This window comes from Vigna unguiculata, chromosome 2 (genome assembly GCF_004118075.2).
Source record: "Vigna unguiculata cultivar IT97K-499-35 chromosome 2, ASM411807v1, whole genome shotgun sequence".
NCBI classification, from domain to species: domain Eukaryota; kingdom Viridiplantae; phylum Streptophyta; class Magnoliopsida; order Fabales; family Fabaceae; genus Vigna; species Vigna unguiculata.
The window spans coordinates 31,259,881-31,283,862 of NC_040280.1; the positions used below are offsets into that span (position 1 = coordinate 31,259,881).

The window sequence follows — 23,982 nt, forward strand, 5'->3', positions numbered from 1 at the left end:
ATAGTGCTGAGTTGCACATATATATTTGAGGGAGAAGGGTTGAATTTCATTATCACAAAGGTGAAGGGATTAGCAGTAACTATATTAGCGAAAATACAGACCTATTGCACAGCGCATGTATGTTCTCATTTTTTCAATTTTCATAAAAATTCATCAATAATTAAATTTTAAAATAATTATTAAATAAACTATTTTATAAAATAATTAATTTTTAAAATAATAAGTAAAATTGAAAAAATTAAATATATATACACAAAAAATATTTTCAAAACAATTGTTAAAAATTTATTTTATAGAAATGGTTAAAAATTAGTTATCTATAAAATAATTAATTTTTAAAACAGAAATTAAAGGTAAAACTGGGAAATGAGATGTAAACACAAAAAAAAAAATTCTCCTACTATATTGTTTTATATATATATATATATATATATATATATATATATATATATCATTTTACATACATGTTCTTTACTTTTAATTGAATTCTTTAACTTTTATTTAAATTTTAATTATATGGTGAAATGTTTTTAAATATGGTGAAAAAATGATACTAATTGTTAAATTAAGAGTATTGAAAAAATTAATAATTTTAATAATAATATTGATAATAATTATTATTATATTTTATTTTATAATAATTTTAAGGTATATTTACTTATTTATTCTTCTAATTTAGTTTTGTTCATTTTGGTCTCCTTGTTATTTTTTTATTCAATTTAGTTATCAAATTATTTAAAAATGTTTAATTGATAATTTCCCTTAAGTTGATGTTAACAAGTGACACAAAGTCGTAGATTTTAAAAAAAATTTAAAAATATATAAATTGTCATGTGTCAGATTATAATAATGTCACGTGACAGGTTATAATCGTGTCATGTGATAGTGTTAGTTGTTACTTTTAATTTAGTCATTTATATAAATTTTTTATTCAATTTAGTTCCTTTATTTTTTAAAACGATCTAATTTTATCATTTCATATTTGGGGAAAAATTAGTTATTAAGTTTGATTACAACTTATCTATACATGTAAAATATTTTTTTTTTTTTAATTCTTACATCAAATCACTTCACCTCAATACTCAAATTAATTTTTTTTGCAATTTTACCCTTGTAATTTTTTACTCTTAAAGTTTTTTACACTTGTAAGAAATAAAATAATTTGAATATTTAAGTATAGTGATTTGATGTATAAATTAAAAAATAATATCTTAAAAAATATATATAAATTGTAATTAAACTTATTTATCAATTTGGTCTCAAATCGAAAAAGACAAGATTAAATCATTTTAAAAAATATGGAGTTAAATTGAATAAAAAATTAGATGACTAGATTGAAAACAATTCCTATCATATCCATTCAATTATTCGCAAACTTTTGTGAACTTTATTTTCAAATTTTTTTTCAAAATTGTAATCTTACATTTTAATTTATTAAACTTGCTTTTATTCTTTACATTCATCAAATAATTCATTAATTTCCACAAAATTTACTTTTAAATACTTTCATTTTCACCTCCAATAATAATAATAATAAATGTTAATAATTATTATAAATAAAAATAAAAATAACAATAATAAATAATAAATAATAATAATATATCAATTTTAATTATAAGTAAAAAATAATAATCTATTAAAAAAATTATCTAGTTAATTCATTCACAAATTTCATAAACCTTATCTAAATACACTCACTTACTTTAAAAATCCTTAAAATAAATGAATAAAAACTTTATTTTCACATTTATTCGCTCTTCCTCTAAATCCATCATTTACAAATAAACACACCATCGTGTCATTTAAAATTAATTCATAGTAAACAACTTATTATTACAAGTCATGAATTAAACCGATGAAAATAAATTTGATGTTTAATGCAAAATGTGACCACTTTATCTTTTATGATCGGTGATAAACATCTTTCCTAATAAATTTATATTTTTAACTAGTGTTGGTTGAGTTTTCTTATGTTATTGTCGGGGTTAATAAATACTAATATTATTGTTTAAATAATTTAATTTTATAAAAATAATATTAACTTTACATAAGCATTTATTATGGGAGGAAGTTATGACCAAATTTGGGGAGAAGTGATTCTTTCCCAATACCTTTTTTCTGCTGCTGCTGATCAAAACCCAGTGACTGACAGATTTAGTAGGTACCTCCAGAAAAGTAAGTTCTGTTGCGCAATGTGAGCGACGACGACGCGTAGCATTGTTGTTTCTGTTTCACTTGAACACTATCTTCTTTGTAATTAATTTCATTTCATCGTAGTAAATATCTGTGTTCATTGTACAACAACCAAAAGGATTTGCATTACATGTGTTTGCTTTGCATGTATGCATGCATCTGTCATAAACAAAACTCACACAGCATTAGTGCATCACCACCCACCCACCACCACAAATCCACAGAAAACACGTTACATACAATAATAATATTAATCTCGTTACTTTTCACATCTTGTTTTGTCTAACTTTCCCTCACAAGTTTGATACTTTGCGTATGGATCAGGTTCTGTCACCAGAAAAAACTTTTCAAAGTCACTTCTCATGTCTCATAATTCAAAATGTGTTTCAATCAATATTTGAAGAAGAATGCTTGTGGTTTTTTTTTTTATTTGATTTTTGTGAAACAAAATGGAGTAAATAAGAAAATAAAATAAACAAGTTTAAATAACAACTAGATTAAAAAGTTAAATGCGATTTTGAGTGACAAAGTGAAATATTCTTTATTGTTATTTGGTTTAATTGTATTTCAGTGTTGAAATCCAAACACTGATTCTTTCTCCGCGGAGAAAACAAATATAGTACTACGTTGAACTAAGCCCATGGTTTAAATTTTAGCAGATTATAAATATGAACGGCGGAAGAATATATTAAAAGTACGGACTGAGGCCGGTTGTTATAAAAGATCAGGGTCAACAACCAAAAAGTGTACGCTGAATGTTCATGATAAAATTTATTTTAAATATCAAGATTGATATTTCTAATGGATTGATAAAAATTAATGGATATAAATATTATATTATTTAATATTTGTGAATTTAATTTTATAACTTCGTAATTTTGTATTTTTAATTACTTATAAAACTAATCTTATATTTACAAGAATTTTTTTTTTTTAAATATAAAAAAATAAACTTTTAAGATACTCAATAGATAACCCAACATATCTTGTTGGATGATTCAGAGTAGGAAAGTTGGTCACCATTTATTGCGTCCCGTTCTTTAAGTCAAAGAACCCCTTCTCTTGTTCAGATTGTAATTAAAAAGAAAAAAAAAATCTTAATAGTAAAACGTACTTTTCCATCTCGTGGAAGTGTTATTTTAAAAATTTAAGTAATTATATAAAAAAAAATAACGACTTTTACAAAGAAACTTGTATTATTAGTATTATAATAAAATAGAATGGCACTTTATCTTACATAAAGATCAGAGAAAAATAATTAATATGTAAAATTTATTTTGGAACAATTTATTAGTATTGACGGTAATACTTTTAGATCAATATTAGCAACATATATATTTTTCAGGGTTTTAACACGTTTTTTAACATAATTTTGCTATTTATTAAAAATTGGATAAAAATTAAAAAAGGCCATTTATCAAAATATTAAATACATTCAAAATTTTAATTTTTAATAAATTCAATCAATTAGATAAAATAAATTTAAAAAAAAATGCGTGAAGCCTTTTTAACTTTATCTTTCTTTTTGTAAAATTATAATCTTTTAAAAGTTGTAATCTCAATTTTTTTATATTTTTATTCTCCTCGTGGAGGTGAAAAATGATATTCTCTCGACAACATGTGAAGTTATTTTCTAATACATTGCTCACTCATACTTTTACTTATTTTTAAATTCTCTGAATTTTAAACTAAAATTGTAAAAGTTTCAAGAAATATTAAAATATAACTAAACATTTCTTTTACAATTTAAACATTTTTTGATATGTAAAAGAACATTTAATATTTTCAAGATTCCATACAATAGGATACTTTTAAAGAAATTATTTCTATTTATTAATTACTCTTTCTGTTTTTTAAGTGCCTTATTTTTAGATATTTTTTATTTATTTAACAGTTAATTTTATAAAATTCAAATAATATTAATATTTTTTTTCTATTATTAGAAATAAAAAATCTTATAAATATCATGAAAATTTATTATGTTTGTATTTCTCTAAAAATAACTTAAACAACGCTTAAAAATATTGGAAGGAGTAATTTGTTGATATTGTATTATTCAATACTAATAGTAATTAAACAAAATATAAAGAACAATGACAATTAAAACTTATTTCATTAAACATATTTAACTAATTGATTTAGTAAATTTAGGGCAACCGGTCAAGTAATTGTGATAAAAGGAACGTGAGAACCTAAGTGCTGACGTTAATTAATTAACATAGCCAACATTGACCTTTTTTTTCCTGTATGACCAGAATTAAAAGATTTTTTTTCCTGTAGGTTGCATCTAAAATTTAACAAGTCTCTCTTCTATTTTATAATTTTTTAATTAAATCTAATTAACAATAACCTTTTTATTAAAATTAAATTATTAGAGAATGTTATCAACTATACTGAGTCTAAAATGGCTACATACAAGGTTATACACGCTTCTAGGTTCAGAAGTAAAGTTAAAGATGTTAGTCAGAGTTGTTTATTGGCAAGTGCTTGACACGTTTGAATAAGACCTAGGTCTGTATTCTTGGTAGATAAATTATATTTTGATAATTTTTTAATAATAATAATCCTTAATATTTTTCTTAATAAATAATTAAATGAATAGTTATTAACCAAATATCATTTACTCAATAGCCTTTTTCTTAATTATTAGCTAGGGATGCAGTGATCTCGATTCAATTTCCTTCTGGAACCAATCTTAATCCTCTTTCCACTTTGTACTTCCACGTATTCGTACCATTTCACTTTTGACCCTTGTTTTTGCATTCTTCTACTGTCTTTTTCTTTCAAGCCTGTAAAGCTCTTATTCGCAAACTGAATCACCTTCTTTAACGTGAACCCAAGCATAAAGATAAAACATTTCTTCACATTAGCTAATAAAAAAATGAATTAAAACCAACCAAATTATAATATTTTTTTTATGTAAAATATGTCCTCCAAATCCTCAGATAAGTATTAATAGATTGTTCAGTGATAAACGGTATATTCTGCATAAACTGTTTTACTGCTTAATAAATATCCACATTGGCTAAAGTATAACCACAGTTTATGTATTTTAACGTTCGAATGTTAATAATATCAATCTAGATATTAAATTACTAGTTACATATATTAGTAATCTACGCTGTTTGCTTAAATATCCTAAAATTCTAATTGTAGTGATGTCACTGACTTATATGTTGAAAAAGAAATATATTAAGTCACATTTTAATACTGTAAAGATGAAACAGAAAACATAGAAAAATATTTATATATACAACATTCTTCATACGGCTTTTTTTATTTATATATATACATGTAATAATGATAAAATTAAATAAATAAAAAGTAATATGATACATGTGTGAACAAAATGAAGTTTGATACTTTGTGGAACGCGGATATTTTTGTTGCATGACCAATATGACGAGAGTCGGATTTATCGGCAAGGCCGCAAACTGCATCTAAAACACGACTTATGAAAAGGGCATGCCAACCACGAACAATCTAAAACCACCAAAACATAGGCAATCAAAAATTTGGAAACTAGTCACTGTTTTTTTTCGTTCCAATAATATTTATATAATATATATTGACCATTTTCAAATTTATTTTGTTAAATAAAAAATGAATTTCCCCTCACAAATTGCCACGTCATACACCTGAGGAAGAAAGAACCGAGAAAGAGATGTGAGTGGAAAAAGGGTGTTGGTCTTCGCCCCCAAACCCCACCGCCATCGTAATCCCATACGTTAGTTGAATCAGCAAAGCATGAAAAGTCAACGGTCTCTGTCTAAACCCAACCCTTATCCCCTGCGCCTATCCTACATAAATTAAACCCACACCCTTAATCCTTCTTTTCCAAATTCACACTCTCACCAACACAAACACCAACACCAACACATCACACCCAATATGAAACTAACCTGGTCACCTGAGAGAGCATCCAAAGCATACATCCATACAGTTCAATCTGTAAGTATAGATTATTTGATCGATTCAATTCAAACGTTGCTTCTTTTTTATTCTTTTATTAATCATTGGTTATTGATTACCTCCGAGTGTTGTGTTCTAAAGTAATTTCTGTGTTTCGTGTCGTGCAGTGTCGGGTTTTCAGCGAATCGGGAGTGGCGGAGTTCATTTCCGCGATGGCAGCGGGGTGGAACGCGCAGCTCATAGTGGAGACGTGGTCGCAGGGAGGGCCTATTGCCACCAGCATCGGGCTAGCCGTGGCGCGGTCGCACACGTGCGGAAGGCACGTGTGCGTGGTTCCCGACGAGCGCGCCAGGTCGGAGTACGCGGAGAGAATGGGCGAGGCAGGGGTCGCGGCGGAGATCGTGGTGGGGGAGGCGGAGGAGGCGATGCGGGGTTTGGTCGGCGTGGACTTCTTGGTTGTGGATTCCCGGAGGAAGGACTTTCCGCGCGTGCTGAGGCTGGCGAAGTTGAGTAACAAAGGCGCTGTGTTGCTCTGCAAGAACGCGAATTCAACCTCCAAGGGTTTCATATGGCGGAGCTTGGTGGCGCAGGGTTCTTCTCGGCGCGTGGTTCGTTCGGCGTTTCTTCCGGTGGGGAAGGGACTCGACATGGCACACGTGTCTGCCTGTGGAAGTAATAGCACGGGACGTAGATGGATTAAGCATGTTGATCAACGATCAGGGGACGTGCATTTCATTCGGAGATGAACAGTATATATATGTTCAATTCTTCTCTTATGTAAATAGAGATTGTGCATATGTATGGATATAAAGCAAAGGATCCATGTTTAAACATGTTATTAGACGGTGAGAAGGGGGCAAAAACTAGTAGTTATTTTTATCTGGCTTCTTTTTTTCTTGTAACATGATGAACTTTGGTGTATCAGAAACCATTGCATTTATTTGTTTATTTATTTAGAAAATGATAAACATTCCTTGTTCCTCTGTCTGTTCTTTTGTTTGCCCTGCGGTCGTGTTAGAAACAGTCATGCATTTAGTTGAAAAGTTGATCAGAGTTTTGACGCCTTAAGATGCAATGTTCAATTATGTTATTTGTATTTGGAAAAGTCGTGGTTTCCAGTACTCAACTCAGGGCATCCACAACACGAAACAACTTTTCAGATCCTTCCAGAACACTGGCTGCTGAATAATGGTTGTAATTGGCAAAATCATGTAACAGAAAATATGAGACACAGTTGTTACTGGAATGAGTTGAGGCAGTGAACTATGTTGTCATTATTAGGGGAGTTAAGTTCACTTTGTTCTTGGATCTCACCTTTCTCGCTTCAGAGTCTCACACTGTTCTGCACTTGAGGCTTGACTCTAGAGGATTGTAACCACATCTACTGAGGAATATATATTGCATGCTCTGATTTAGGTTGCGTCTGATCAAACTTGTATACCTGAACAATTTTCATCACTGTCCCTTTGAATCTGTGTATGTGTGTTGTATTGAACATTTTATGACTTAATATTAATAAGAATGACATTATTATTTAGTGAAAGTTATATGATTTATTCTTCATCAAGTTTTATGTTCATTTCTCTTTCTCTTATAATAATATGTGATATTTTTTAAGTGGTTTTGCACTTTTTCATTTTTTTATTAGCAATATTTCTAAAATCATTTAAAATATGTCATTGTAAAATAAAATTGTCAAAATTTAGTAGTCAAAATATCATTATTCTTTTTTACATGATCCATCAGAAAAAGACTCCAACAATTTTTATTATTACTTTTTTTTTCAGAAAACACGTTAATCCGATTTTATTGATACCTCAACAAGTGTTCATTGATAAATAGATGTTACTTTGAATATGTTCTATTACTAAAAGTGTCACAACATCAATGATAAAATATAAAAACAGAGGACGAGTTATCAATTCTTTTAATGGACCGCGTAGTGGCATTGAGCAATTTTTAGAAATGCTTGTCAAAATCATATTGATATTTTAATAAATACTTCACAATGCCAATATTGAAATGTGATTTTTTTTTGGGATAAAATCATATGATTCCTGAATAGCACAGTAGATAAAGAAAGTTTGAAAGGCACAGCTAACTATAGTTGGAAATAAAAATTAAAACTTTGACTACTCATGTCACTTCGATGAATACAAAACTAGACACATCTCAATAAATCATTCAGCAATTTCATTATTGATATTGGGTAATTGTGAAAGAATTGAATCTGAGTAATTTTGCTTTAAAAAATATTGATATGAATTAATGGAATTCATTCTCCCTTTTTTATTTTGAATGGTGAGGTAAATGTTTATCTGTGTTAGATGTAATCAATCCGGTTTATACGGGTTAAAGATAAAGTTAATTTTAGTGTTTTTTAATTACATATTTACATGTTAAAATAGAGCAGCGGCTTCGTAATAAATTGTTAATTTTGTTATGAAATAAAGTGAATAATAGATAATAGAGAATAGAGAATAAGGAGCAACTTATCTGTGTATTATTATTGATGGGAAGAGTCCTATTTATAAATACAATATGTAATCCATAAAGGAAACAAATCAACTTAGTTAAGACAAATAAATATTTAGCATAAAGAGTAATGAATCATATGAGTAAATGTATCAAATTAATGGACAATCATTAATTCATAACACTCCCCCTTGAGTGTCCATTGATAAAGAATGTGCCTCGTTAAAACCTTAATAGGAAAAACCATTTGGGATAAAAAAACCTAGTGAAGGAAAAAGAGTACAACATTATGTATTCTTTAATACAATATTGTTCATCACATATTCTATTTCTTCCCCTCATGTAAATTTACATCATTAAGGTGACAGAGTCCGAATTTGTGAGTCATTTGCTCAAAAGTTTTTCTTGGCAAAAATTTTACAAATAGACTTGTCATATTTTCAGATGAACGAATTTTTGGATATCTATATCATCCTTTCAATTGAACAATACACTATTGTCTTCATATATGGTTGTTGATTCAATCTTTCTCGGGGATAGTCACAAGTTTCTTGCACATGTTGAATTATAAACCTTAACCAAACATATTCACAACTTTCCTCGTAATTTTGTATGATTAGACGATGTTGCTACTATGGTTTGTTTCATATACCTTCATGAAACCATTGTGCTACCACATGTGTACAAACATCTTGTTTGTGATCAACCATTGTGACATTGTAAGAATATGTAAAATAACATGCATATCTATAACCCATTGGTCTGAATCTAAATCATTTGGATGGAATAAGCTCATATTCGTAGTACCCTTAAAGTAACAAAGTATATGTTTTACTCCAAACCATTTTCTTCTTGTAGTTGAAGAACTATATCTTGCTTAACAAATTTATAGCAAATGCAATATTAGATCGAGTATAATTCGCAAGATACATTAGTATTTCTATGACACTAAGATATGGTGCTTCTAGACCAAGAAGATCTTCGTCATTTTCTTGAGGTCTAAGAAGAGTCTTTATCAACATCTAACGACCTCACAACTATTGGAGTGCATAATGGATATGACTTGTCCATTTAGAACATTTTAAGCACCTTAATTATATAAGCTTCTTGACGTATAAAAACACCTTTATTTAAATACTCAATTTCTAATTTCAAATAAGACTTTGCCCTTCAAAGATCATTCATCTCAAATTATTTCTTTGAGTAATCAATTGCCTTTGTGAGCTCATTAGGAATTCCAACGATGTTTATGTCATCTACATAAACAATAATTATGGCAAATTCATTATTTGGATCTTTTCATATAAATACAAGAACAAATTCTTTTAATAAGTACTCAATAAGACGGTTATGCCACACACGTCTTGATTTCTTTAATCAATAAAAGAGCATGTTCAATTTTATTGAATAACCCTCTTTAGAGTTTGTCTTGTTGGGCAAATAAAATCCTTCAGGGATTTTCATATAAATATGATTCTCAAAAGAACCGTACGAATAGGTTGTAATATCATTCATTAGATGTAAATGCAAACCTTGTTGTGCAACTAGAATAATCGAATATTGCAATGTTGTTGCATCCAATACTAGTGAACATATTTTTTTTCACTAATCAATACAAGGTTTTATGAACAACCTTGAGCAACCAATTATGTTTTGTATCTAACAATTTCATCATTTTTAATTTGATTTTTGCGCAAAAATCCATATGTACCCAATGGGTTTCACAACTTCAGGAGTGCGAACCATACGTCCAAAAACCTTTCGTTTAGCAAACAAATATAATTATGCTTCTTTGCATATTTTCATTTTGGCCAATCTTTTCTTTGCCGACAATCTTCAATGATCATTGCTTATTGATCTTCATTGTCATTCATAGCATTCATCGCTATGTTATAAGTAAAAGTTTCGTCAATGTTAACTTCATTTTGGTTCCATATTATATGATTCATGACATAATTTATTGAGATCTCATCATTTTCAACCATTTCAGGTACCTGAGGTTCTTCTGGAACCGAACCATTAATTATGTCAAATGAATATTTTGGGATTTCAACCTTTTCGATTAGGTTATTTTGCATATTAGCCCCCTTTCTCATTCAAGAGTTTTTATCTTTGGAACCAATAGGTCTACCACGCTTCAAACGTGTTCACATGAGTTTTTCAACCCTTTTTTTTTCACATCATAATAACTGATCACGTCAAACAAGACAATCATTTTGATTTGTAAACTTCTGGTTTACCATGACATGCATTTAAATTGTACTAATAAACTTGTAGTACAAACTATAAGAGAATGTTGATAATTTCTCCAATACACTTTCTTTTTCAACTCAATCATAGAGATATAAAGATATTTCATATCTTTTTCATTGTTTGTCTCAATATAATATCCATTTAGACAAATATCATTGAAACTTAATAAGTTTCTATTCAACTTCTTAGTAGAAGTATAGTAGCTCTTCTAGAGTCTTCAAATATATTTGTAGTACTATAAATAATACTAACATCGATGTCTCACATTATCAAACAAGAGAAAAATTTATTACTCTTGAGAATTGTATAAGTTGCTGCACTATCAATAAGACACATATCTTTTGGTACTAGTGCAAAACATTCGTTTTCTTTTGGTACTAGTGCAAAACATTCGTTTTTCATATAAACGTAAATATCAATATGAGATTTTTTTTTTCAACACTCTCATAATCAATTAGGTGATCAATGCTTTCATTTGTTTTAGCAAAGAAAATAACAATATTAAGATGAGTAGCATCCATATGACCATAATCAGAATCACCATCTTCATAAGCAAAGTGTGTTTCTATGTTCTTCTCATTATTTGTAAGATGCTCTGGTGTACAATAAGTACAACTCAAATGGCCTTTACCATCGTAATGATAATATATACCTTCATCTTTTTGTCAATATTTTCACATTTTCCTTCTCCTTTTTTTCACATTATCGTGCCACTTCTGGTGACAAAATGTGTCTTTGAAATGTTCTTTATAACCATGTCCAAAATCAAGATCATGATCGATCATGAAAATATAAATAAAATGTTGCTGCATTCACTTCTGGGAATGGAGCAGAACCAATTTGGAGAGGTCTCATGATTTTTTATCAAAAGCTCATTGCTTTGTTCAGCGATACAAAGGCATGAAATAAATTCATAATATTGATTGCTGCATTCACTTCTGGTAATGGAGCAGATTAGGCGGATCTCATGATTTTTCATCAAAAGCTTTATTGCTTTGTCCAGCCAGCCATACATAGGCATGAAATAAATTCAAAATATTTGTGAAATCTCTTTTCACAATATTTTTGTTATGAGCAAATTAGTTGCTTAGATGCTTTATTTCTTTATTTAATGGTATCCCAATATCCATTGCATCTAAATATATTTCAAAATTTAAAATCCAATATTAGAAATTCTTCCTTGTAATATCAAAGGTCACAAATCCAAATTTTGCAACGTTTCGCGTGTTTAGAATTAACACATAAAATAATAATATTAATAATAATAATAATAATAATCATCAAAATAATCATAATAATCACCGTCATAATAAAAATAAAAATAATAAGACGGAGATGAAAATTGATAAAGTTAAACAATTCTTATCGCAAGAGGAAGAATATAAGTTAAAATTATAATTTGAGAAAAGATTAGAAAGAGCCTGGATTGAGACACACAAAGCACTGTCGTTATAGAGAAAAAGCTTCCACTAATCCTCAATTGGTTGAAGCATCGTGCTGATAACGTGTTATGAAATAAAGTGAATAATAAAGAGAATAATAGATAATAGAGAATAGAGAATAAGGAGCAACTCATCTGTGTATTATTATTGATAGGAAGAGTCCTATTTATAGATACAATATGTAATCCATAAAGAAAACAAATCAACTTAGTTAATACAAATATTTACCGTAAAGAGTAATGAATCATATGAGTAAATGTATCAAATTAATGGACAATCATTAATTCATAACAAGTTTTATTTATATTTATGCATTTAAAAATAAAAATAGTGCAAGACATGACTTCTATTTTAGAATAAATGTTAAATGAAAAAATATTAGAAGCTCTACAAATAAATTTAATGGTAATTTTCTATACAAAAAAATTATCTATCTACTTTTTTTTTTAATTCTCTTTAGATTTAAAGAATAACAGGACAAAGAAAATAATATAGTTATGCAATGTTTGTTCTAGTAAGTTGATAAGATTTCCTTGTTTGTGCCGTTAATTTTGAGAACTTGTCGTAGTTGTTCTAGATTTTATGAAGAGTCAAAAAGAATTTAAGCACGTTTCAATCTAAGTGAGGATAGTTAATTATTATCTTTACACAATAATATGATGGTGTAAGTTATGTATATAAGAATGAAAGTATAAGTAGTAATGTATGAAATTAAAAGAAAAAATGTTTATAGTGTGAATATGAGTTTATTGAAATGTTGGATATATATATATATATATATATATATATATATATATATATATATATATATATATATATATATATATATATATATATATATATATATATATATATAAAAGAGAGGATTATATGTATATATTTGCATGTTTCATGTGGAATAAAACTAGGGGTGACAATGCAAGTCGATCCGACCCGTTTAGGTCTGATCTGTACTTGATCAACAAAATGTAGGTTGGGTCGGATCGTTTCGCATTTTTAACGTGGACTGAAAAGTCAGGTCTGTCCAGCATAAGTGTGGGCCTGCAGGTCAGTCCGTCTTTTTAAAATAAAAAAAACATTATGATAACACTTTCAATATTCAATAAATTGTGAAATTTTAATAAGTTCAAAAAAATTAAGCAAAGACTTGTAAAGTTGGATGATAAGTTGATATTCTCACATTTTTAATTATATTTATATTTGTACTTTAACATTGTTGACATACACAATGTATTTTTCAAATTCAAGCACATTCAAAAATACATAATAGTTGTTTTTTCCAATCACACAAGATTTTGGAACGTTCATACAGAAGTTCAACGGGTCAACCCACATGGGTTGTGAACTTTTACGGGTTGGACTTTTACGGGCTAATAGATTCAATTTTTTAATATGTTCCGTGTTTTTTTATAGGCATGCGGGCTGATCGATATGGCGAAACCCATGTTGTCATTCCTAAATAAAACTGTAAATTTTAACACTTTTTTTATGAGAATTTTCAATATAAATAAAAATATCATTTTAGTGTCAATTCTACAAATATAAATTCTTCAAAGTTGAAGTGAATTATTCATATATGTATTCTTCATACTTTAAGAAATTCATATTTATAGAATTTATAATACTTGTATAAGTAAAAAAAACTATTATAAATAATTAAATACGCTGTAATGAATATAAACAAAGTTTTCTAATGACAAGGTGGGTGGGTCCTTCCATCTTGTGGACGCTCCGCAAACTTGCAACCTATCCGCACATGATTTGCTTGTCAAACTTTAAAGGTGTGACATGCTTGTAATTTACTAATTTATGGGTAATACTGTTTAGATATTTATAGAATAAATAAAATTTGTTTAATTATTCTTTACTTTTTCGAGGATCAGGCTCACCCCTCTTTACGAGAGCTGAAAATAATTGGATTAAAAAATAAGCTACCTTAATATAAATAACTGAAAAAATTTCAAATTAATCACGATTTCAATAATTATTCCCTAATTAATCTACTGATCACATTCCTCTGGCCAAATCCGGAAAAGAAAACTCGCCGGACGGCTAGCCATTTGGAGCTTCGATTCAACTTTGCATTTTTGACAATTTTCCAACACGTCATGAATAGTCATTGATGATTTTTTAATTTAAAAAATAATAATTAAAAAAATTAAATATAGTGCATGGGTATTAAACTCTTTACACATTCAAATTAAACTAAATCCTTTTCTCTCTTTCGTTCGTTATGCGTGAAAGCGTGTTGGTGTTGGTGCTGGTGCCTACGCTTTTTCATCGTGATCAATCCACGATCCGTGGCTGTGCTCGTCGTCTCTGAAGCGATCAATCAAGCGTGAGAGGGCGGCATAGCAAAGCAAACATGTCTATGTCCGATTCCGATTCCTCCTCTTTTTTTGGCGATTGCAAAAGTTTCAAGCTAATTACCCGCGAGCGTAAGCCCCTTTTTCTCCTCATTTTTTTTTTGTTACGTTGCTCATCAATGATTCGTCACGCCTTTTCGACTTGTGGCATTTCGTTACTATTGTCAACAAAATCTTAGTGTCCGAGTTTATTATTATCATCTTTGGCGCATGGTTTCTACTGCTCGACCTTTTATCAGCTACATGATAAGCACGTTAGGGCAACTAGCTTATGGTTTCGTGTATTGAGTTTAGACTTTGGAGTGTGGTTTTTGGGTGCTTGTGGTTGGAATGGAGTGATTGAGTTTTCTGGATGGTTTTGGTTCCGTTGCCTATTCCATGGGTGCTCTCAGCTTATGATTATTTCAGGGTTGTCATTTGTATGCTCCACGGCCACGATGGAAATTTTCATGGCATGCCTTGATCAATTTTTATGCAGACACTATTCATAACATGTTCCATCATAATCTATCTAGAGAATTAAGGTAGAATTCGTGCACCTGGTGTGATGAATGACTTCATCTTTGTCTTTGCATTTAGTGAGAGAATTCCTTCCCATAGGTGTGAGAGAAAACACCACTGAGAGAAACTCTGCCTTTTCACTAGCACACATTCAGTTTATCATTCAACAATCAACAAGTTATCCCAACTCATTATGGGTCATTCACATCGAAAACTCAATTACTTAAATTCATCATTTAAGTACCAGGATATCAATTTTTGATAAGTGTTATTCAATAATCTAATAATATTTATAATCAAACAATGTTAATTCAGCAAATAACAAAGATAAAGTCAATATAGCAGTCAGTGCACACGTATTACCCCTTCATTTTTTAAATAGCTTATATTATTGTAATTCACCGTGCTTCTTCACTTATATCTTTTGTATTAGTAAATAGAAAGAAAAAAAGAGGGAAAGTTGCACGATGGATGAAATCACACCCCGAATATTTTAATAATTATTTAAAGACTGATCGGATCAATTTGTTACTTTATAAATCATGAGAACTTCTCTACAGTTAGTATTTCAGAATTTAGGATCATCGCCAAATTCAATGTGGCACTGTTTTGTAATGTGAAATTGCTTATTTTTTGATATATTTCCTAATCTTTTGTCAGTATTGCAATCTTTATGGTTTTCCTCTTGTTTCTTTTATATTTTAATTGGTTATGATCAGATAAACTTGTTCAATTTCTATTTACTGACTTATTTACAGGATTATTACATGAAATGCTAAGGTCAACAAAAGCAGGGGATTCCAGATCAACTTGGAAGGTATACATATTTATTTACTTAGATGAATCCTACCTTGTTTCATATATCTTTCCTCAGGGTATAGAAGGAATGAAGGACTCGCACTTCTGTATTATTTATTTAAAGTTTGTAGTTTACACTTAATTATAATACAATTCGCATGTCTAAAGTGCTTTATTAATCAATTGGAACTGCAATCATCATGTGTAGTATTTCATCAGTTTTCTCTAGATATCCATATTGATATGCTATGTACTATACTTTATGGGCTAGACTCCGTACATGTAAGATACACATTCATGTTGTAGCCCCAAGTATAAATACAACTGGCATAGATGTAGCCCCAGATATAAACATATTTTACATCTGAATGAAGCATTGAAGGTAAATTAAAGAAACTAAGAAGTACAAGGTAAAAGCTGAATTTATTGAGTACCATCTCATACTGGTTCATGGGTTACTTGCCTGCAGGTACTAATAATGGACAAACTTACTGTAAAGATAATGTCTCACGCTTGCAAGATGACTGATATTACCGATGAAGGCGTTTCATGTAAGCTATCATTTTTCTTTTTACCAAGGAACAATGAGTTGTTTTCCCCATAATTTTCTCTTCTCTTATTTTAGTGTGCCATGATGAACCTGAAATTACCAAGTAGGGTAATTATTCCCATCCCATCCTCTTATTACCTCTTTCGAAAAGACTATAGGAGTATGTTTGGCACCCACTTTTCTCTTTGAGAATTAAATATTCTCTAGAGTTTGATGCTGGTTTTTTTCGTTTTGAATCTGAATTGAAACTGCAGTTGTTTTCATGCTTACCAAACTTGAACTGACCATGTTTATTACATGTCCTTGGTATGTCCGAAGTCTTGGTACGTTCTAATTGTTCTATTAAAATAAATTATTTTCACAAATATTGATAATTTAATATTGAATTCTGTCAATTTGGAAATAGAAGGACATTTGTTGTGGGTTTTTTACAATTTTTATTTCTTATATAAAGGATGAGCCTTTGCAGAAAATAAGGAGTGGTCTGTTATGTCTTTAGAGGAGGCATAAATATAGATAATTTTATGTCCCCAATTATCTTGTTTTCTTTTTATCTTGTTTTGTGGATTTGTTAAAGATGCCGTATCCTCTTTTGCTCATTCTTTATTACTACTAATTTTATCAATATAAAACTCAACTATATAATAAAGTAAAACACCTTTATGGATTGATTTATGATCACCTTTACATAATGGCAGGAGCCTCATCCATTAGACCTCCAATTTTTAATTCGTTTGTTGTATGTCATGAAACTTTGCTTCTCTTTTTGTAGTGGTTGAAGACATATACAAGCGAAGGCAGCCATTGCCCTCCATGGATGCCATATATTTCATCCAGCCAACCAGAGAGAAGTAATATATCTGCTCTATCAATTAGCTTCCCTTTTGTTTTATTTTTATTAATCTTTTTATTTAATTCAACCTTATGCTTACTTTCAAAGATGTCATGAATTATTTCAGCAGTTTTTATCTGTATTACTTTTTTGCTCTGTACTAGTTACATGATGATGCATTACTTTGTCTCTCCGTCTCTCCAAATTGTTCATTTATAATTTAATTTGTTGAATAATTTAATATGCTGCATCCTTTGACCGTGGAACAATCTCAGTTAGCTTTAATGTGTAACTTAGTTATCATTCCTTTTTGAGTTGGTCCATATTTAGTGATTTTCTCCATTTTTATTTGCAGTGTAATTATGTGTTTGTCAGACATGTCCGGAAAGACACCCTTATACAAGAAGTACGTGGTGGTCATTATATTATCTCCCTTGTCTGTTATTCATCAGGGCTTCAACAACTTATTTGTTTTCAAGTCTGTTTTCTGTGATCTTGTAGGGCATTTATTTTCTTCAGCTCAAGTATTTCCAGAGAATTAGTTTTGGATATTAAGAAAGATACAAAGATTTTGTCTCGATTAGGTGCACTGAGAGAGGTGAGCATTTTTTTGTTTCCAAGCTATGTTGTGCTTGAATTCATAATTGTGCCTAATTGACATTTGTTTTGTGCTTTCCCTCCTCATTTGGATGGCACATGCAGATGAACTTGGAGTATTTTCCCATAGACAGCCAGGTTTGCGGCTGCTCACTTATACTTTAATTTATTTCATCTTCCATCTATAATATGTTTACTTTTTTATCATGAATATAATCATATTCCTGAAGCTTTGGTTTTAACCATGCGGAATAGCATCATGTTACCATTTAGGTCAATAATAAATATCAAAACTTATGACATGTAGAAGTGTTGCTTGTTTTGGTCCAGTTCCACACTTAACCATGAATTAGATTCAAGTGATGAATCAATATTTCCTTCCCGTTAAATTAATTATAATCTATTAGCTGTTGAAAGATCTTTCCCAGTTATAAACAAAGACTTTGGTTGAAAAAACTGAATAGACTTAGCTAGCAATCTCTGCTGAATTTGCAGATTTTGAAGCTTGATGTAGAATAAATTTAAGTAGAATCCAAGAAGTTAAAATTTAACTACCAGTATGTGGATTAGGAAGTCCATCTTTGCAAATGGGCAATTTTGACCATTCATGTCTATCTTCTTTATTATTTAGGAACTCACCATTCGTGAACTGGGTTGTTGAGATCTTTCCTTTTTGAATATCAATTTCCAATTGTGCTTGTTAGGAATTCTTTATTATTTTCTAATGCCATCATCATTCAATTAATGGTTGCCTTCAATTTTGGGGTTTCTTTTTGTCATGTTAATACAGGGTTTCATCACAAATAATGAAAGGGCATTAGAGGAGCTGTTTGGGGATGAAGAGGATAATCATAGAGGTGTTGCATGTTTGAATGTGATGGCAAAACGAATTGCTACAGTTTTTGCTTCTTTAAGAGTATGTGAATAGTGATCTTTGACAAGGATACAAAAAAATGTTGTCATTGTTTTATAATTTTCCAACTTGTTATTATGAAGTCTAATGAAGTATGTAAATATTTTTTTAAGGAATTTCCTTCTGTTCGCTTTCGTGCTGCCAAGTCCCTAGATGCAACTACAATGACTACTTTCCGTGATCTTATACCTACAAAGCTTGCTGCTGGAGTCTGGGACTGCCTTATGAAATATAAAAAAAGTATACCTAATTTTCCTCAGACAGAGACCTGTGAATTGCTAATTCTTGACAGATCTATTGATCAGGTATCTTAACTGCATTTTTTGGCCATCAACTTACAACATTCTTTTGACAGACGGTCATCTTGTTTACATTGAGGATTATGTTCTGATTTTGTAGATAGCTCCCGTGATTCATGAATGGACTTATGATGCCATGTGTCATGATTTGCTGAACATGGAGGGAAATAAATATGTTCACGAAGTAACATCCACACCCTTCTCTTATCACTGTGAATTTTTTGTGTCAACTAGTGACTAAGCACAAATCTACTGTATTTCCAAGGTTCCTGGCAAATCCGGTGGTCCGCCAGAGAAGAGAGAGGTTCTTTTGGAGGATCACGATCCTATATGGCTTGAACTTCGCCATGCTCATATTGCAGATGTACGTCCTGCTTTTATGCATTCATTACTAAACTAGATTTAAGCGAGACGAATACCTTTTGATATTGATGACCATGCCAGGCTAGTGAACGGCTGCATGAGAAGATGACCAACTTCGTTTCAAAGAATAAAGCTGCACAAATACATGGTTCAAAGTGAGTGATAACTATCTTGTGATTTCTCATAATGGCATTGTTATATAAGAGGATAATTGATGCTGAACTTATTGGTTTAGTTATTATCATAAATTAAATATTTGCCGTTTTTTATTTGTAGATTTTCCTTTATGAGACTGTATGATTTGACTCAGTTATATTCCACACTGTGTGATATGAAATTGACGCTTTGCCTATCATGGTTTGCTCCGATATTACATATTTATTCTTGAGTTTTATCATACATTTTTGCGACTGCCCATTTATTTTTGAGAAGACCACCAAAACATTCCCTTCTGGTTTGAACCACAGGGATGTAAGAAAGGAGCAAATGGTTGACGGCAAACTGTTGATTGTTTGTTCCATAGGACAAATTAAATTGGACCAATCCATAGTCGAGAAACTGAAGTTAAATTTAGCTTCCACTACTGCTTATGTGGTTTTATATTACAAATTAAAGGAATAAACTTGACGGTGCTTTATGATTGGAAGTAAAACATTTGAAGCCATTTTGTATTTTACCATAGGGACAAGGAGAACATGGGTTAAACTACTGGGTGAGATACTGTAATTACCTTCGGAACTGAGAATCTGAATTTAATATCCAGCTTGGATATTTGAGTGTCTTAGCCTTAACGTAGTATGATCAATTCCTGCTCATTAACATGGGCCATGTTGGAAAGAAACTTTATTTCCTGGATGGTGAGTCAATGGTTTTGTTTGTGTGGTTATTAAATATTTGTTCTTTCTCTAACCTCCACTTGCTACCTCAACTTTCACAATTATCTTAGTTGTGCATACCATGTCAACTTAGTGTATGTCCTGCATAGTGTATTTTAATCAGTTTGAGCTTCTTTAGCTCCCTGGCTTCAATTTAGCATTAATCTCCTCGAGCATGATAAAGATGTTCAAGCGCACCTTTATCCTCCTACTTGATCATCCAGTAAGACATTCAGGTTTTGGGCAAGATTTTGCAATATTCCCTCACTATAGTAGTTAAATTTTTTTAGCATTTATTTTGGGGGTAATTTTATATTAAAAAATAAACTTATTTACCACTGGGAATTATTCTTAAAGGATTGCAAGGATGCCATGTATGTTTTAAACTTCCTGTTTTCTATTGAATCATTTAAAAACAGTGCTTGCGTAAAATATTTAAGTCCCTGATTGATAATTAAAGCTATATTTTTGTGTTTTAACCATGCCTAAATTTGCTGTTTGGTGGAAGTGTTCATCTATTCATCTAGTTTTCATCATAACAAAAATTATTGGACTGTGTTGTATGTATAGGGGTAGTGGTGATATGTCAACAAGGGACATACAAAAGATGGTTCAAGCACTTCCACAATACAGCGAACAAGTTGACAAACTCTCCCTCCATATAGAGGTAGTTCTTTTGTAATGCAATTCTTACACTGCTTGGTCTTCTTCTAATGATAATTTGATATGGTTTGCACAAATAGATGTATCGTACTCTGTTACTGCCAGATTTTGAATTGCCTGATTGGATATCATTTTAGTTCTGTTTTTCCTTTTCATGACCTCTCTGCCTTCTTAATTATGCAATATTATTGCTACTGTCATGATTCTTGCTGATAGATGATAGAATAAATGAAATTTTGCACTTGAGTTTATTAGATATTTCTGAAAGTTAATTATTATTTTCTTTACAGTTGATTAAGATAAAGTTAATATTTTGTCAGTGGATATAATAAGGTTAAATTAATTTCAGGTCCTGACTGATAAAAAACTACTATCAATTTTGGATAAACTTTATGGGAGAAAAAAAATGAATTAAACTCCTCTAGTGAGATTAACTTTTGCATCTTTAATTTTGAAGAAATATGGGATGGTTTCTCAAAAGTTGAGGTGAATAGGTTTGTTGACTTGGGGAAAATGTAATTCATATTATCTCCTTTTCTCCTGTAGCTGCTATTTGAAAAGTAATCCAAACTAACCCTATTCTACAAGTTCCTATATACTTGAGGGTAAATTCAGTGTACCATTTGTTTCATATGGCTTACAGGGAACCAGCTGATTTAAAGACATTGGTTAGAACTTATTTACAGTTTTACTAGATAAAGGGGCTGTTAAATCCTCAAGTATGCATGGACTTGTAGAATAAGTTAACCATTAAACAAGACAGTGAATCTGATTATGATCTGGGTGCAAATTTCCACATAGATATAAAAAATGGCTTCTTCTTCCAGATTGCAGGAAAGATTAATAGGATCATTAGGGAGTCAGGACTACGGGAAGTTGGCCAGCTGGAGCAAGATCTTGTTTTCGGAGATGCGACAACAAAAGATGTGATCAAATTTTTTACCACGAAAGAAGTAAGAAATTCCAATAGGGAAAATAAATTAGGTTTCATATAATCAATGCTTGTATCAAAATGAGAAAGCTTTTCAGTGTTCGATGAGTTGTGTGATTAGACACGCAACTTGTGCTGTTTCGTCTTTTAAACTTCGCATAAATGATGCATTTGTGCAGGATATAACCCATGAAAATAGGTTGCGCCTGTTAATGATTCTTGCATCTATTTATCCTGAGAAATTTGAAGGAGAAAAGGGCCTGAATTTGATGAGGGTATGGTTTCTTTCTGATTACAAACCTAATTTCCACTAGCTAGCTGTTCATTTTTTATTTTAAAGATATGCTATTAAATAGACTATTCCTATCTACTGCAATGATGTTATCCAATTTTTACCTTTTATGTGCTTCTCAGCTAGCAAAATTGACAGAAGAGGATATGAGTGTTGTGCATAATTTTAGAATGCTGGGGGGACAACCAGTTGCCAAAAAAAGTAAAACATCTGGTTTTGGTCTTAAGTTTGAGATCCATAAGGTAATGACAGTAATTTCTTGATGAATAGAATGTGGTTTTTCAATGTTACGTTTTGTATGAAAAGTGTTCTTTTAAGTTGTCAGAAGAAGCGCGCTGCAAGGAAAGAGCGTCCTGGTGAAGAAGAGAAATGGCAGTTATCACGCTTTTATCCGATAATAGAGGTACAAATTAGGTTAATCTCCGTATAGAATATGCATTCATTCACTGATGACAATTCCTCCGACTGGATAGCATTAAAATAAAACTCGAGTATAACAATTTCAACGAGTATGCTTCATTCCCACACTGCCGTTTTAACGATAATTCTGGCTGCAAATATGTGAAATAAGCAGACAGCTATTTACTATTCTTTCTCTATATAATTATGATTGACCAATGCTAAATATATAAGAATATCTTTATGATGATCCTCGAATGCGATGACTGGATTTTATTCAGGAACTCATTGAAAATCTAGCGAGAAATGAATTGTCAAATGAGGATTATCCATGTTTGAATGATCCAAGTCCATCATACCACGGTTCACCTTTTTCTGGGCCTGTAAACCAAAATCCTCACTCGATGAGATCAAGACGAACACCATCTTGGGCTCGACCGCGAGGTTCTGAAGATGGATATTCAAGGTTTAATTTTTCTTTCCTCATTAGTTCCCAGTAATCTAATTGCTTAGGATGAGATTAGTTTGCTTTTCCTTTGTCTCTCTGGTTGGTTATTATTCCCCTCACTTCTCAGTTGTGTAGAAACTTGTTTAAGCTTGCTATTATTGTAGATATTTTGTTGGGAAATTGCCAATCATGAAGGTGACTTTCTCACGTATAAATTTTATATTTTCTTGATGTCACACAGCGATTCCGTGCTTAGACTTGCATCGAGTGATTTCAGGAGGGTGGGGCAACGAATCTTTGTATTCATTGTTGGTGGAGCAACTAGATCTGAGGTTTGATTTGCATATAAAATGAGCTTCTATAATTCAATATCACCCCCCCTTGCCCCTCTGATTTTCTGGTCTGATACGTTTCTATTTTGAATACGCAGCTTAGGGTTTGTCATAAGCTTACCGAAAAGCTAAAGAGGGAGATTATTCTCGGTTCATCGAGTGTTGATGACCCTGCACAATTTATTACGGTATTGTAGTTTTTACCTTTTTTTAATGCAAAACATAATATGTTTCTTAACCGGGAATTGCCACAACCATTCTTCCGTGCTAATATTCCTCTTTTTCAGAAATTAAACATGATGACGACGCATGAGATTTCATTAGATGATATCCAGATATGATGTTAAGGACTTCAACTAGAAGATGGACCTCCGCATACTTGTAAATTATATTTATGTTGTAATCACATAGTTTAACCATCATGTTATATTATTCTGTCAAAAAAAAAATCATCATGCTGTTACAAATTATTTGGAAATTTGATACTTCAGACTAACATGAATAATGCTCATTGGTTACTGATCAGAATAACTTCAGTTTTCTGTGGA

The 23,982-nt window shown here is 30.7% G+C and overlaps 2 protein-coding genes across 3 annotated transcripts; both read left to right on the plus strand.

Moving 5' to 3' along the window:
- Positions 1–5,969: 5,969 nt before the first annotated feature.
- Positions 5,970–7,092, plus strand: LOC114172972. The gene is made up of 2 exons (XM_028057146.1): positions 5,970–6,144; positions 6,273–7,092. The coding sequence occupies exons 1-2, from the start codon at positions 6,085–6,087 to the stop codon at positions 6,849–6,851; spliced, it is 639 nt and encodes a 212-aa protein (XP_027912947.1). The 5' UTR covers positions 5,970–6,084; the 3' UTR covers positions 6,852–7,092.
- Positions 7,093–14,467: 7,375 nt separating this feature from the next.
- LOC114174176 (SNARE-interacting protein KEULE-like) lies at positions 14,468–23,982 on the plus strand. Of its 2 annotated transcripts, XM_028058958.1 has the most exons (21): positions 14,470–14,713; positions 15,901–15,959; positions 16,410–16,491; positions 17,263–17,341; positions 17,678–17,728; positions 17,824–17,920; positions 18,025–18,057; positions 18,710–18,835; positions 18,946–19,137; positions 19,232–19,315; positions 19,397–19,495; positions 19,576–19,649; positions 20,940–21,036; positions 21,860–21,985; positions 22,143–22,238; positions 22,378–22,497; positions 22,581–22,658; positions 22,936–23,120; positions 23,344–23,434; positions 23,533–23,622; positions 23,722–23,982. In XM_028058958.1, exons 1-21 carry the CDS (start codon positions 14,641–14,643, stop codon positions 23,773–23,775), a joined length of 1,986 nt encoding a protein of 661 aa, XP_027914759.1. In that variant the 5' UTR covers positions 14,470–14,640; the 3' UTR covers positions 23,776–23,982. The 2 variants fall into 2 exon arrangements, 1 of the variants encoding a protein (XP_027914759.1); XR_003602666.1 differs by lacking the exons at positions 23,533–23,622; positions 23,722–23,982 and having other exon boundaries at positions 14,468–14,713; positions 22,574–22,658.

Coding starts and splice junctions, on each gene's coding strand:
- LOC114172972 (XM_028057146.1), top strand. CDS start 6,085: ATGAAACTAACCTGGTCACCTGAGAGAGCATCCAAAGCATACATCCAT. Junction 6,145..6,272: donor ACATCCATACAGTTCAATCT/GTAAGTATAGAT, acceptor CGTGTCGTGCAG/TGTCGGGTTTTCAGCGAATC.
- LOC114174176 (XM_028058958.1), top strand. CDS start 14,641: ATGTCTATGTCCGATTCCGATTCCTCCTCTTTTTTTGGCGATTGCAAA. Junction 17,921..18,024: donor GATTAGGTGCACTGAGAGAG/GTGAGCATTTTT, acceptor TGGCACATGCAG/ATGAACTTGGAGTATTTTCC. Junction 22,498..22,580: donor TTAAGTTTGAGATCCATAAG/GTAATGACAGTA, acceptor TTAAGTTGTCAG/AAGAAGCGCGCTGCAAGGAA.